At 41.5% G+C, this 12,500-nt stretch overlaps 1 protein-coding gene across 1 annotated transcript in view; it reads right to left on the bottom strand.

Moving 5' to 3' along the window:
- The window catches only part of pik3cd (phosphatidylinositol-4,5-bisphosphate 3-kinase, catalytic subunit delta), a 42,027-nt gene that overhangs the window by 21,999 nt on the left and 7,528 nt on the right, over positions 1–12,500 (bottom strand). Inside the window, exons 5-7 of the mRNA XM_072450148.1 lie at positions 10,254–10,409; positions 9,239–9,328; positions 3,966–4,187 (exon numbers count right to left, since the gene is read on the bottom strand). Of these exons, the coding sequence (XP_072306249.1) occupies positions 3,966–4,187; positions 9,239–9,328; positions 10,254–10,409 (468 nt within the window). The remainder of the gene's footprint in view (positions 1–3,965; positions 4,188–9,238; positions 9,329–10,253; positions 10,410–12,500) is intronic.

The following is a 12,500-nucleotide window of genomic DNA, read 5'->3' as shown; positions in this document are numbered from 1 at the left end:
GAGGAGATCACACGTGACAAATGTCATCAAATACACTGTCCTGAGGAGATCACACGTGACAAATGTCATTAAATACACTGTCCTGAGGAGATCACACGTCACAAATGTCATTAAATACACTGTCCTGAGGAGATCACACGTGACAAATGTCATTAAATACACTGTCCTGAGGAGATCACACGTCACAAATGTCATTAAATACACTGTCCTGAGGAGATCACACGTCACAAATGTCATTAAATACACTGTCCTGAGGAGATCACACGTCACAAATGTCATTAAATACACTGTCCTGAGGAGATCACACGTGACAAATGTCATTAAATACACTGTCCTGAGGAGATCACACGTCACAAATGTCATTAAATACACTGTCCTGAGGAGATCACACGTCACAAATGTCATTAAATACACTGTCCTGAGGAGATCACACGTCACAAATGTCATTAAATACACTGTCCTGAGGAGATCACACGTCACAAATGTCATTAAATACACTGTCCTGAGGAGATCACACGTGACAAATGTCATTAAATACACTGTCCTGAGGAGATCACACGTGACAAATGTCATTAAATACACTGTCCTGAGGAGATCACACGTGACAAATGTCATTAAATACACTGTCCTGAGGAGATCACACGTCACAAATGTCATTAAATACACTGTCCTGAGGAGATCACACGTGACAAATGTCATTAAATACACTGTCCTGAGGAGATCACACGTGACAAATGTCATTAAATACACTGTCCTGAGGAGATCACACGTCACAAATGTCATTAAATACACTGTCCTGAGGAGATCACACGTCACAAATGTCATCAAATACACTGTCCTGAGGAGATCACACGTCACAAATGTCATCAAATACACTGTCCTGAGGAGATCACACGTCACAAATGTCATTAAATACACTGTCCTGAGGAGATCACACGTGACAAATGTCATTAAATACACTGTCCTGAGGAGATCACACGTCACAAATGTCATTAAATACACTGTCCTGAGGAGATCACACGTCACAAATGTCATTAAATACACTGTCCTGAGGAGATCACACGTGACAAATGTCATTAAATACACTGTCCTGAGGAGATCACACGTCACAAATGTCATTAAATACACTGTCCTGAGGAGATCACACGTGACAAATGTCATTAAATACACTGTCCTGAGGAGATCACACGTCACAAATGTCATTAAATACACTGTCCTGAGGAGATCACACGTGACAAATGTCATCAAATACACTGTCCTGAGGAGATCACACGTGACAAATGTCATTAAATACACTGTCCTGAGGAGATCACACGTGACAAATGTCATCAAATACACTGTCCTGAGGAGATCACACGTGACAAATGTCATTAAATACACTGTCCTGAGGAGATCACACGTCACAAATGTCATTAAATACACTGTCCTGAGGAGATCACACGTCACAAATGTCATTAAATACACTGTCCTGAGGAGATCACACGTGACAAATGTCATTAAATACACTGTCCTGAGGAGATCACACGTCACAAATGTCATTAAATACACTGTCCTGAGGAGATCACACGTCACAAATGTCATTAAATACCTCACACGTGACAAATGTCATTAAATACACTGTCCTGAGGAGATCACACGTGACAAATGTTATTAAATACACTGTCCTGAGGAGATCACACGTCACAAATGTCATCAAATACACTGTCCTGAGGAGATCACACGTCACAAATGTCATTAAATACACTTTAATCAACCACAATGACATTTGGACTAAACTGGGACTAAAACGTTAGTTAGTTGTAACTGTTCTAAAACCAGTGCTACACAAGAACACAGACATTCAGACGGACTGGGGATTCTTCAGCCAATTCAGTTTGAATTACAACGACTTAAATCGTGTTAATTGTTTTATAATAATTGCTCCTAAGCGCAGATGTGGGAACAAATCAATCTAAAAGTGACGTGTCCATCCCGGAGACACCGATCATGCTGCAATGTCACATAAATATGGGAAGGAGTGTCTGGAATGCTGCCAATGTGGTCAGATATATTTGGATTTGGTGTTTTTTGTTTTTATTTAGTTAATTTTATTGTATTTCTGTCATTTTTGTGATTTTAATGCATTTTTCCTGCCGTGTGAAGCACTTTGAATGGCCTCGTGTCTGAAATGTGCTCTACAAATGAACTTGCCTTGCCTCCTACAAATCTGCACGTTAAAAAAAGGCTGTTTTGAAAAAGATTCTTACACAATACTAAAAACCTCAGTATTGTTAAAGCTGAAGCTCGCCGTGTCGGGCTCGTGTTTCGGGCAGAGAAACAGAGAAGTTTGGGTGAAAGCAGAAGTTCCCATCAGACACTTGGTGGGGCTGTTTACACTGGGCCCCAGACTCAGGCCACGCCCACAGGACCAGACCGCGCCCACAGGACCAGACCGCACCCACAGAAAAGAGGAAGCGCAGCACTGTACTTCACACAGTCCAGACGATATCTGTGGGTGTGCCAACTGTAGTAACATTTATAGTAACTTCTGCCTCTTCTACAAACGTCGAGATCAGAAAAACATCCGGTGAGAAGCGAGTGTTGCATTGTGGGACTCGTCAATAATGACAACATCTTCTCCAATAAAAGATTCATACTAAATATAAGAAATAACTACAATAACTTAAATATAATGAACATATTTTGTAAAGAGCTTTTTTGAGACGCTTTACAACACAAAAAATGATAGCTACTAATTTGGGTCTTGATGAATTAATGTAAAGAACTAAAGAAAAACGTTCAGAACTAAATTGACTTTAGTTCAAGAGGAAACATTGCACAAGTGACAGGTTCAAACTCTGTTGAAATCTGTTGCTGGAACAGGTTTTGATTTGCATTAAAACACTTAAGAAACACAGTCAAGTCATATTCTTCAGAAAGTTTCAACACAAAACAAAACTAACATCTGCCTGAAGCACACGCCAGAGAGACAAGGCCACACACAACGACACACAACGACTGCATCACATTGGAACTGTCAGAATGTCAGAAGAGACTCATTTAACGTTCCTTGAAATTGTTGCAGATTCTGTCCTGACGCTCGAGATAAAAGAGCGGAAGCCGAGTCCAGACCACAACTTAAGAACACACACACACACACACAGACACACACACACACACACACATACACACAGACACACACACACACACAGACACACACACACACACACACACAGACACACAGACACACACACACACAGACACACACACACACATACACACACACACACACACAGACACACACACACACACACACACACACACAGACACACACACACACATACACACACACACACACACAGACACACACACACACACACACACACACAGACACACACACACACACACACATACACACAGACACACACACACACACACACACAGACACACAGACACACACACACACACACACACAGACACACAGACACACACACACACACACACAGACACACACACACACACAGACACACACACACACACACAGACACACACACACACACACACACAGACACACAGACACACACACACACACACACAGACACACACACACACACACACACAGACACACAGACACACACACACACACACACAGACACACACACACACACACAGCTCTTATCACAATCTGTTAAACATTTCATGTCTAATGTTCTTGTTTTGTCGTTCATTGACACGACTCTTCTCTTTACACAGACCAACACTAAAGCACCTGCGGCTTAAGCATTTCTGAAATATCAATATTTTCTTTCCGAGGAGAATCTGCATTATAATATGTCACCTTTTAGTTCTCTTTTTGAGCTCTGAATGACATGTTCTACCTGTTTGTAACTGATGTTTGACTTCCTTTTTACAAACTAAAATAGAAATAGAACTGATTTGACGGTCATAAACCCCCCGCTTCCCTCGTTATATTCATATTTACTCACAGCCTTCTTGTTCTTCTTCTTGGTGCCGCGGGGCTTCTTGGTCTTCTCGATGACGGCGTACAGAGCGAAGCACAGGCGGCTCATCCGCGGCAGGTCAGAAACGCTGATGTCGAACTCCAGCTTCTGGTCCCAGAGCGGCTCCGAACGCACCGCGACCTCTGAACTCGACACCACTTTACACAGGAGCTCGCTGCCATGGAACAGACCGGCCTGGACCACCAACTGCACCCACAAAGTTACAAACACGTTACAAAACACTGGAGCATTGGATAAGATTATTGTGAGAAAAAACACAAAAAACACAATGACTATTTATGATCAGAGGTGTCGAGATTATTTATTTATTTATTTTCCCCTCCATTCCTTATTAAGAAATGAGAGGTTTTGTTTATAGGAGTTTTTGTTTATAAGAGTTCTTCTATTAAGAGTGTTTTTTTAAGATAAGATAAGATAATATATTCCTTTATTGTCCACACATGGGGAAATTTCATTGTTGCAACGCAGTAGATACAGAGGAAAAGGACAGATTATAGGAAGAAGTCTTAATAGAAGAACTCTTATAAACAAAACAAAAAACTTATTAACAAAACTCCTCTCATATCTTAATAGGGAATGGAGGAAAAAATAAATAAATAAACAAATAGATAAATAAAATAAAAAGATAAAGATAAACTTAAACTTCCTATAAGTTATCTGTCCTTATTTTAGAGGAAAAATGTCATCTCTTTAATTAAATCTATCGTCCACAGGGCTATTTTTTCTGTATTGACTTTATTTTGTCATTCGGAAAGTTAAATGTTGTAAAGTCACAAACTTGACAAATACTTGGGAATAAAGATTTCCCAGTTCTTTAGTCATGAGTAAAGCATGAAAAAACGTTAAATCGTGATGTTTTTTCTCAAAAGATTACAGAGACTTTTACAGAACAACAATTTATTATTCCTCAAGTATCAAGTATTATTCCTCTCAGTTTTATGAAATCAAACTTTATGAATGACTGAAGTGAATGTGAGTAAAAAGTAGGACAGGATTAGATATATTTTTGGGGGAATAAACATTGAATAAAAAAATGAAACTCAACATAAGCTTTATAAGTGCTAGAGAAAGCAGAATTGTGACCTCAATAATCATGATTATTTATAATTTACTGAATAATGTCAACGTCCCGAGTCACAACTGGAGAAAATGCAATAAGTCGCTCATCAACAGCAGGATTTTTGCAGCTGATACGACATAATTCTACATTTTCGAACTGTTTTCGAACAATTGAAGTGCACAGTCACCCAAAAAGGCTTTAAATAGTCTTTAGTAACAAACGTTTCCAGGCTCCAGTCACCTTTCACCACCAAAAGAAAACGCGGTGCAGAAGGCGATGACTGTTGGCACGACAACGATCACCTTTGACATGTCACGTTGTATCGACTACAGCCTTTGCGTGAGTGGTGTTTTGACACGTTGCCCAGAGCTGCGTGTTGGCATGTGGTTGAAGCTGAGTGAGCGTGAGGAGTCATGTTTTTCAGGATGATTCATCGTTTCCGGTGTCATTCGTGTCATGAAGTCACGACACGTCATGATAAAATGCCCCCCAAAAACACATTTGATTTGATTTGAGTGACGGAAATGATTTCGATTTGATGCTTTTAATAATAGAGAGTCAAAACAGATCTTTTTGCACGATACGATACAATAAATACACTTCAGTCTATGACGTAAACAACTTTTGATTAAACTGTCTGACAATCTTCTTTTTGCACGTTTCTGAATGGGTCATTTCCACAACGTGTCAACTGAAGACGTGGAATATTCAGCTTTCTTAATGTGAATATTGTAGAAAACACTTCATATAATAATATAAATTCATATATTGCAGAAAACACTGTTAAACCTTTTCAGTTTATTTGCTGTAACCATGACAGCAAAACATCATTCCACAGTTGTTTACTCGCTGTTTGCAAGTGTCATTTTGCATTTCGAGAAGAACAAAAGTGTTGATAGACTCTAAAAGTAAACTGTCTGACAGCTCTAGTCTCTTCACTTCCTCACTTCTTCACTTCTTCTCTTCTTCACTTCTTCACTTCTTCACTTCTTCACTTCTTCACTTCTTCTCTTCTTCACTTCTTCACTTCTTCTCTTCCTCACTTCTTCACTTCTTCTCTTCTTCACTTCTTCACTTCTTATCTTCCTCACTTCTTCACTTCTTCTCTTCTTCACTTCTTCACTTCTTCTCTTCTTCTCTTCTTCTCTTCCTCACTTCTTCACTTCTTCTCTTCTTCACTTGCTCACTTCTTCACTTCTTCACTTCTTCTCTTCTTCACTTCTTCTCTTCCTCACTTCTTCACTTCTTCTCTTCTTCACTTCTTCACTTCTTCACTTCTTCTCTTCCTCACTTCTTCACTTCATCTCTTCTTCACTTCCTCACTTCTTCACTTCTTCTCTTCTTCTCTTCCTCACTTCTTCACTTCATCTCTTCTTCACTTCTTCACTTCTTCTCTTCTTCTCTTCCTCACTTCTTCACTTCTTCTCTTCTTCACTTGCTCACTTCTTCACTTCTTCACTTCTTCTCTTCTTCACTTCTTCTCTTCCTCACTTCTTCACTTCTTCTCTTCTTCACTTCTTCTCTTCCTCACTTCTTCACTTCTTCTCTTCTTCACTTCTTCACTTCTTCTCTTCTTCTCTTCCTCACTTCTTCACTTCTTCTCTTCTTCACTTGCTCACTTCTTCACTTCTTCACTTCTTCTCTTCTTCACTTCTTCTCTTCCTCACTTCTTCACTTCTTCTCTTCTTCACTTCTTCACTTCTTCACTTCTTCACTTCTTCTCTTCCTCACTTCTTCTCTTCCTCACTTCTTCACTTCTTCTCTTCTTCACTTCTTCTCTTCCTCACTTCTTCACTTCTTCTCTTCTTCACTTCTTCACTTCTTCTCTTCTTCTCTTCCTCACTTCTTCACTTCTTCTCTTCTTCACTTGCTCACTTCTTCACTTCTTCACTTCTTCTCTTCTTCACTTCTTCTCTTCCTCACTTCTTCACTTCATCTCTTCTTCACTTCTTCACTTCTTCTCTTCTTCTCTTCCTCACTTCTTCACTTCTTCTCTTCTTCACTTGCTCACTTCTTCACTTCTTCACTTCTTCTCTTCTTCACTTCTTCTCTTCCTCACTTCTTCACTTCTTCTCTTCTTCACTTCTTCTCTTCCTCACTTCTTCACTTCTTCTCTTCTTCACTTCTTCACTTCTTCTCTTCTTCTCTTCCTCACTTCTTCACTTCTTCTCTTCTTCACTTGCTCACTTCTTCACTTCTTCACTTCTTCTCTTCTTCTCTTCCTCACTTCTTCACTTCTTCTCTTCTTCACTTCCTCACTTCTTCACTTCTTCACTTCTTCTCTTCCTCACTTCTTCACTTCATCTCTTCTTCACTTCCTCACTTCTTCACTTCTTCTCTTCTTCTCTTCCTCACTTCTTCACTTCATCTCTTCTTCACTTCCTCACTTCTTCACTTCTTCTCTTCTTCTCTTCCTCACTTCTTCACTTCATCTCTTCTTCACTTCCTCACTTCTTCACTTCTCTTCTTCTCTTCCTCACTTCTTCACTTCTTCTCTTCTTCACTTGCTCACTTCTTCACTTCTTCTCTTCTTCTCTTCCTCACTTCTTCACTTCATCTCTTCTTCACTTCCTCACTTCTTCACTTCTTCTCTTCTTCACTTCCTCACTTCTTCACTTCTTCACTTCTTCTCTTCTTCACTTCCTCACTTCTTCACTTCTTCACTTCTTCACTTGCTCACTTCTTCACTTCATCTCTTCTTCACTTCCTCACTTCTTCACTTCTTCTCTTCTTCTCTTCCTCACTTCTTCACTTCATCTCTTCTTCACTTCCTCACTTCTTCACTTCTTCTCTTCTTCTCTTCCTCACTTCTTCACTTCTTCTCTTCTTCTCTTCCTCACTTCTTCACTTCATCTCTTCTTCACTTCCTCACTTCTTCACTTCTTCTCTTCTTCTCTTCCTCACTTCTTCACTTCTTCTCTTCTTCTCTTCCTCACTTCTTCACTTCATCTCTTCTTCACTTCCTCACTTCTTCACTTCCTCACTTCTTCACTTCTCTTCTTCTCTTCCTCACTTCTTCACTTCTTCTCTTCTTCACTTGCTCACTTCTTCACTTCTTCTCTTCTTCTCTTCCTCACTTCTTCACTTCATCTCTTCTTCACTTCCTCACTTCTTCACTTCTTCTCTTCTTCACTTCTTCACTTCTTCACTTCTTCTCTTCTTCACTTCCTCACTTCTTCACTTCTTCACTTCTTCACTTGCTCACTTCTTCACTTCATCTCTTCTTCACTTCCTCACTTCTTCACTTCTTCTCTTCTTCTCTTCCTCACTTCTTCACTTCATCTCTTCTTCACTTCCTCACTTCTTCACTTCTTCTCTTCTTCTCTTCCTCACTTCTTCACTTCTTCTCTTCTTCTCTTCCTCACTTCTTCACTTCATCTCTTCTTCACTTCCTCACTTCTTCACTTCTTCACTTCTTCTCTTCTTCTCTTCCTCACTTCTTCACTTCTTCTCTTCTTCTCTTCCTCACTTCTTCACTTCATCTCTTCTTCACTTCCTCACTTCTTCACTTCTTCTCTTCTTCACTTCCTCACTTCTTCACTTCTTCACTTCTTCTCTTCTTCACTTCCTCACTTCTTCACTTCTTCACTTCCTCACTTCCTCTCTTCTTCACTTCTCGTCTGCAGCAGAGTTAACCCTTTGCCGGCCGCAGACGCAGTGACAGAACACTTTCTCCTGAGTCATGCTGCTTCTGAGGCCGAAAGTGCATCTGAACCTAACGACCCGACTAAACAGTAACGCGGCGACTTATGAAACTGAATTTTAGAGACAAACATTGACAGAATTCCTCACATGTTCTCTCAACGCCTTTCCTGTTTGTCTCTGCGAAAACACTCACTGCGCAGAACGACACTTGTGAACGTGAATCGCATTGGCCAAAGTTACATTTGAGCTATAGAAATGCAACGTCTGCTTTGCTTTTCGAGACATTGCAAGGCACGTTCACCTTTTTCTTAGAAGCCAGAGCTAAGAATGAGACGTGTAAACCAGATCGGCCCTCCCCACTTCCTGTTTTCATGTTTTAAGCCAACCGACGAGTTGACTTAGGGGAAACGTGCGGTCTGGACCATGTGACCCCCGTCATTTACATGTCAAAGTCGGATGCGTTTCTACAACTGAAATCGAGATATTGGTAAACAACGGCTTTTCCACGTTTCATTGAGCGAACCGCACTGACCTTCATGCCTTCCACGGCGTTGACGCGACTCCCCTGCAGCAGGTGGATGTGGAACGGCTCCGCGATGGACCAAAGGGACGACGTGTTCTGCTGCAGAGGAAATAAGACGGTTTAGGGTCTATAAAAGCACTCGTCGTATCCACCAGAGCCATTCTGTGCGAGTTAAATTCAACCACAGATGCTAAAAATATTATTAATGTGAAGGAAAGTAATGCAAAATACCCTATTTCAACTGATCTAAGCAAAATAAACAAGACAAATCCCAAAAGCTTTCTTTCTGTGTTACTTAAAACACACGACTGAACTCGACAAACGCCTCATTAAGCATGAAATGACTAAATAAGTTCCATTATTCCAGTCACTTCATTTTCCATAAAGCGCTCATAAGACTCATAAGAGTGGGCGATACTGACAAAAATCAATATGACAGTTTTTGAAATGTTTATTAACCCAATCAGGAACGATCAAATGTCGAGGTTGAGGTTCAGGTTTGCACCCTAAATGTGAACGGACCAGAAAATCAACCAGAAAAGTACAAAAATATCACTTTATCACTCTTGTTTGGAAGATTACGTTTGACATTTAGGCTTGTTTTGTTTTTAATCAGCTTTTTGCAGACTGTTTAATATAATATGCTCAATATTCTAATAACTCTCTTTTTTCAAATAATATAAATACTAATATAACTGATCAGTGCTTTTATCTAATTCAAACTAAAAGACTTAATAATGTGTGAACTTCTTAATTTGAAAGAAGTCCAGACAAAATGAGCAGGCGACAAACACATGTAAATTATAACGCAGACAATTCTTACGCAAAGAGTGTTCAAAACATTTAAAACAAAGCAATTAAAGAAGCCCATTTAATAAACCTAAGCAGAATTAATGTTGAATTCATTTGTACATTTATATGGCTGAATTTCTAGGATTCTAAACACATTTTCCTGATCACTGACGGGTCCGACAGAACCACTGACCGCTCACGCTCCTCGTCCCAGCAGCATGTGACCTCTCACCTTCTTCAGAGGCAGTGGGGGGGGCCGGGACATGGAGCGGCTCTTCAGACCCTGGTTGCACATCCGGCCCTGCTCCTCCTGGTACTTGGTGACGGTCGAGTGGTGGACCATGGTCAGCTGCGGGTTCTGGCCGTTTCTCAGGCAGTTAAAGATGTACTGGGAAAACACGGAGAAAACGTACGGATCAGGAGTTGGTTGGCGTGACGTGTGCGTGACGTGTGCGTGACGTGTGCGTGATATATGTGTGTGCGTGACGTGTGCGTGACGTGTGCGTGACGTGTGCGTGACGTGTGCGTGACATATGTGTGTGCGTGACGTGTGCGTGACGTGTGCGTGACATATGTGTGTGCGTGACGTGTGCGTGACGTGTGCGTGACGCGTGCGTGACGTGTGCGTGACGTGTGCGTGATATATGTGTGTGCGTGACGTGTGCGTGACGCGTGCGTGACGTGTGCGTGACGTGTGCGTGATATATGTGTGTGCGTGACGTGTGCGTGACGTGTGCGTGACGTTTGCGTGACATATGTGTGTGCGTGACGTGTGCGTGACGTGTGCGTGACATATGTGTGTGCGTGACGTGTGCGTGACGTGTGCGTGACGTGTGCGTGACGTGTGCGGCGATAGCTCAGCTCCTCCAGGCCCACACAGACACACGCACACACACACACACACACACACACACACATACACACACACACACACACATACACACACACACATACACACACACTCGTGACGTGTGCGACGTGTGCGTGACGTGTGCGTGACGTGTGCGTGACGTGTGCGTGACGTGTGCGTGCGTGACGTGTGCGTGACGTGTGCGTGACGTGTGCGTGACGTGTGCATGACCTGTGTGTGACGTGTGCGTGACGTGTGCGTGACCTGTGCGTGTGTGCATGACGTGTGGTGCGTGACGTGTGCGCGACGTGTGCGTGACGTATGCGTGACGCGTGCGTGACGTGTGCGTGACGTGTGCGTGACGTGTGCGTGCGTGACGTGTGCGTGACGTGTGCGTGACGTGTGCGTGACGTGTGCATGACCTGTGTGTGACGTGTGCGTGACGTGTGCGTGACCTGTGCGTGTGTGCATGACGTGTGGTGCGTGACGTGTGCGCGACGTGTGCGTGACGTATGCGTGACGCGTGCGTGACGTGTGCGTGACATGTGCGTGACGCGGCGGCGATAGGTCAGCTCTTCCAGGCTGTGTTCATTTGCGGTAGCTTAATGTAGCCCTGATCTCATTACGTGTCAATAGATGGAGTTCCCGGGCACAGCTGCTGCACTGACATGAGTCACTCTGACAGGTACCAGAGGGTTAGAAATCACAACTGGAGACTCCTGCCACCAAGACTTTACACCAAAACTCCAGATATGACGAGGGTTTTAAACGATTGAGCTAAATGTCTGGAGAAAATGCTGTCAGACTTTACAACAAACACTGCTAGCCCTGAACACGTGCAATACTGACTTAACCATGGGCAATACTGACTTATCCATGTGCAATACTGACATATTCATGTGCAATACTGACTTAACCATGTGCAATACCGTCATATTCATGTGCAATACTGACTTAACCATGTGCAATACTGACTTATCCATGTGCAATACTGACTTAACCATGTGCAATACCGTCATGTTCATGTGCAATTACTGTCGTACTCACATGCAATAGTGTCACATTCATGTGCATAAAACTGATGAAAATAGAGTGTTTATTTGACCGTTATTATTAGTATTATCTTGTCTTATGCTAGCTGTTTTTATTTTATTTTATCTTTATTTTCCCCCGCCATTCCTTATTAAGAAATGAGAGGTTTTGTCTATAGGAGTTTTTGTTTATAAGAGTTTTGTTTATAAGAGTTCTTCTATTAAACTTCCTATAAGTTATCTGTCCTTTTCCTCTGTATCTACTGCGTTGCAACAATGAAATTTCCCCATGTGTGGACAATAAAGGAATATATCATCTTATCTTATCTTAATCAAAAACTGATCAATTACTTAAGGTTAGTGAATATCTCCATCTTTACACAACAGGCTAAAATACGAACAGGGATGTCAAGATTATTAGGTTGATTGATAATTGTAATTATTCGTTGTAAAAAGATTAGAATTGTTAGAATTGTAGGCAGCAACAATGAGCCACTTCAGTTCAATATATACTCTAAAAACGTGTACATGTAAAGTATGATTTTGGCTGTTTAGGAGACAATAAGGTGTTGATTTCATAAAGTTAGACTAGAAAAAG

Source organism: Eucyclogobius newberryi, unplaced genomic scaffold (genome assembly GCF_026437365.1).
Source record: "Eucyclogobius newberryi isolate DKJ021-1_F unplaced genomic scaffold, fEucNew1.0.hap1 SCAF_17, whole genome shotgun sequence".
NCBI classification, from domain to species: domain Eukaryota; kingdom Metazoa; phylum Chordata; class Actinopteri; order Gobiiformes; family Gobiidae; genus Eucyclogobius; species Eucyclogobius newberryi.
The sequence above is the reverse complement of the archived record's forward strand: the minus strand, read 5'-3'. Positions and strand labels throughout refer to the sequence as shown.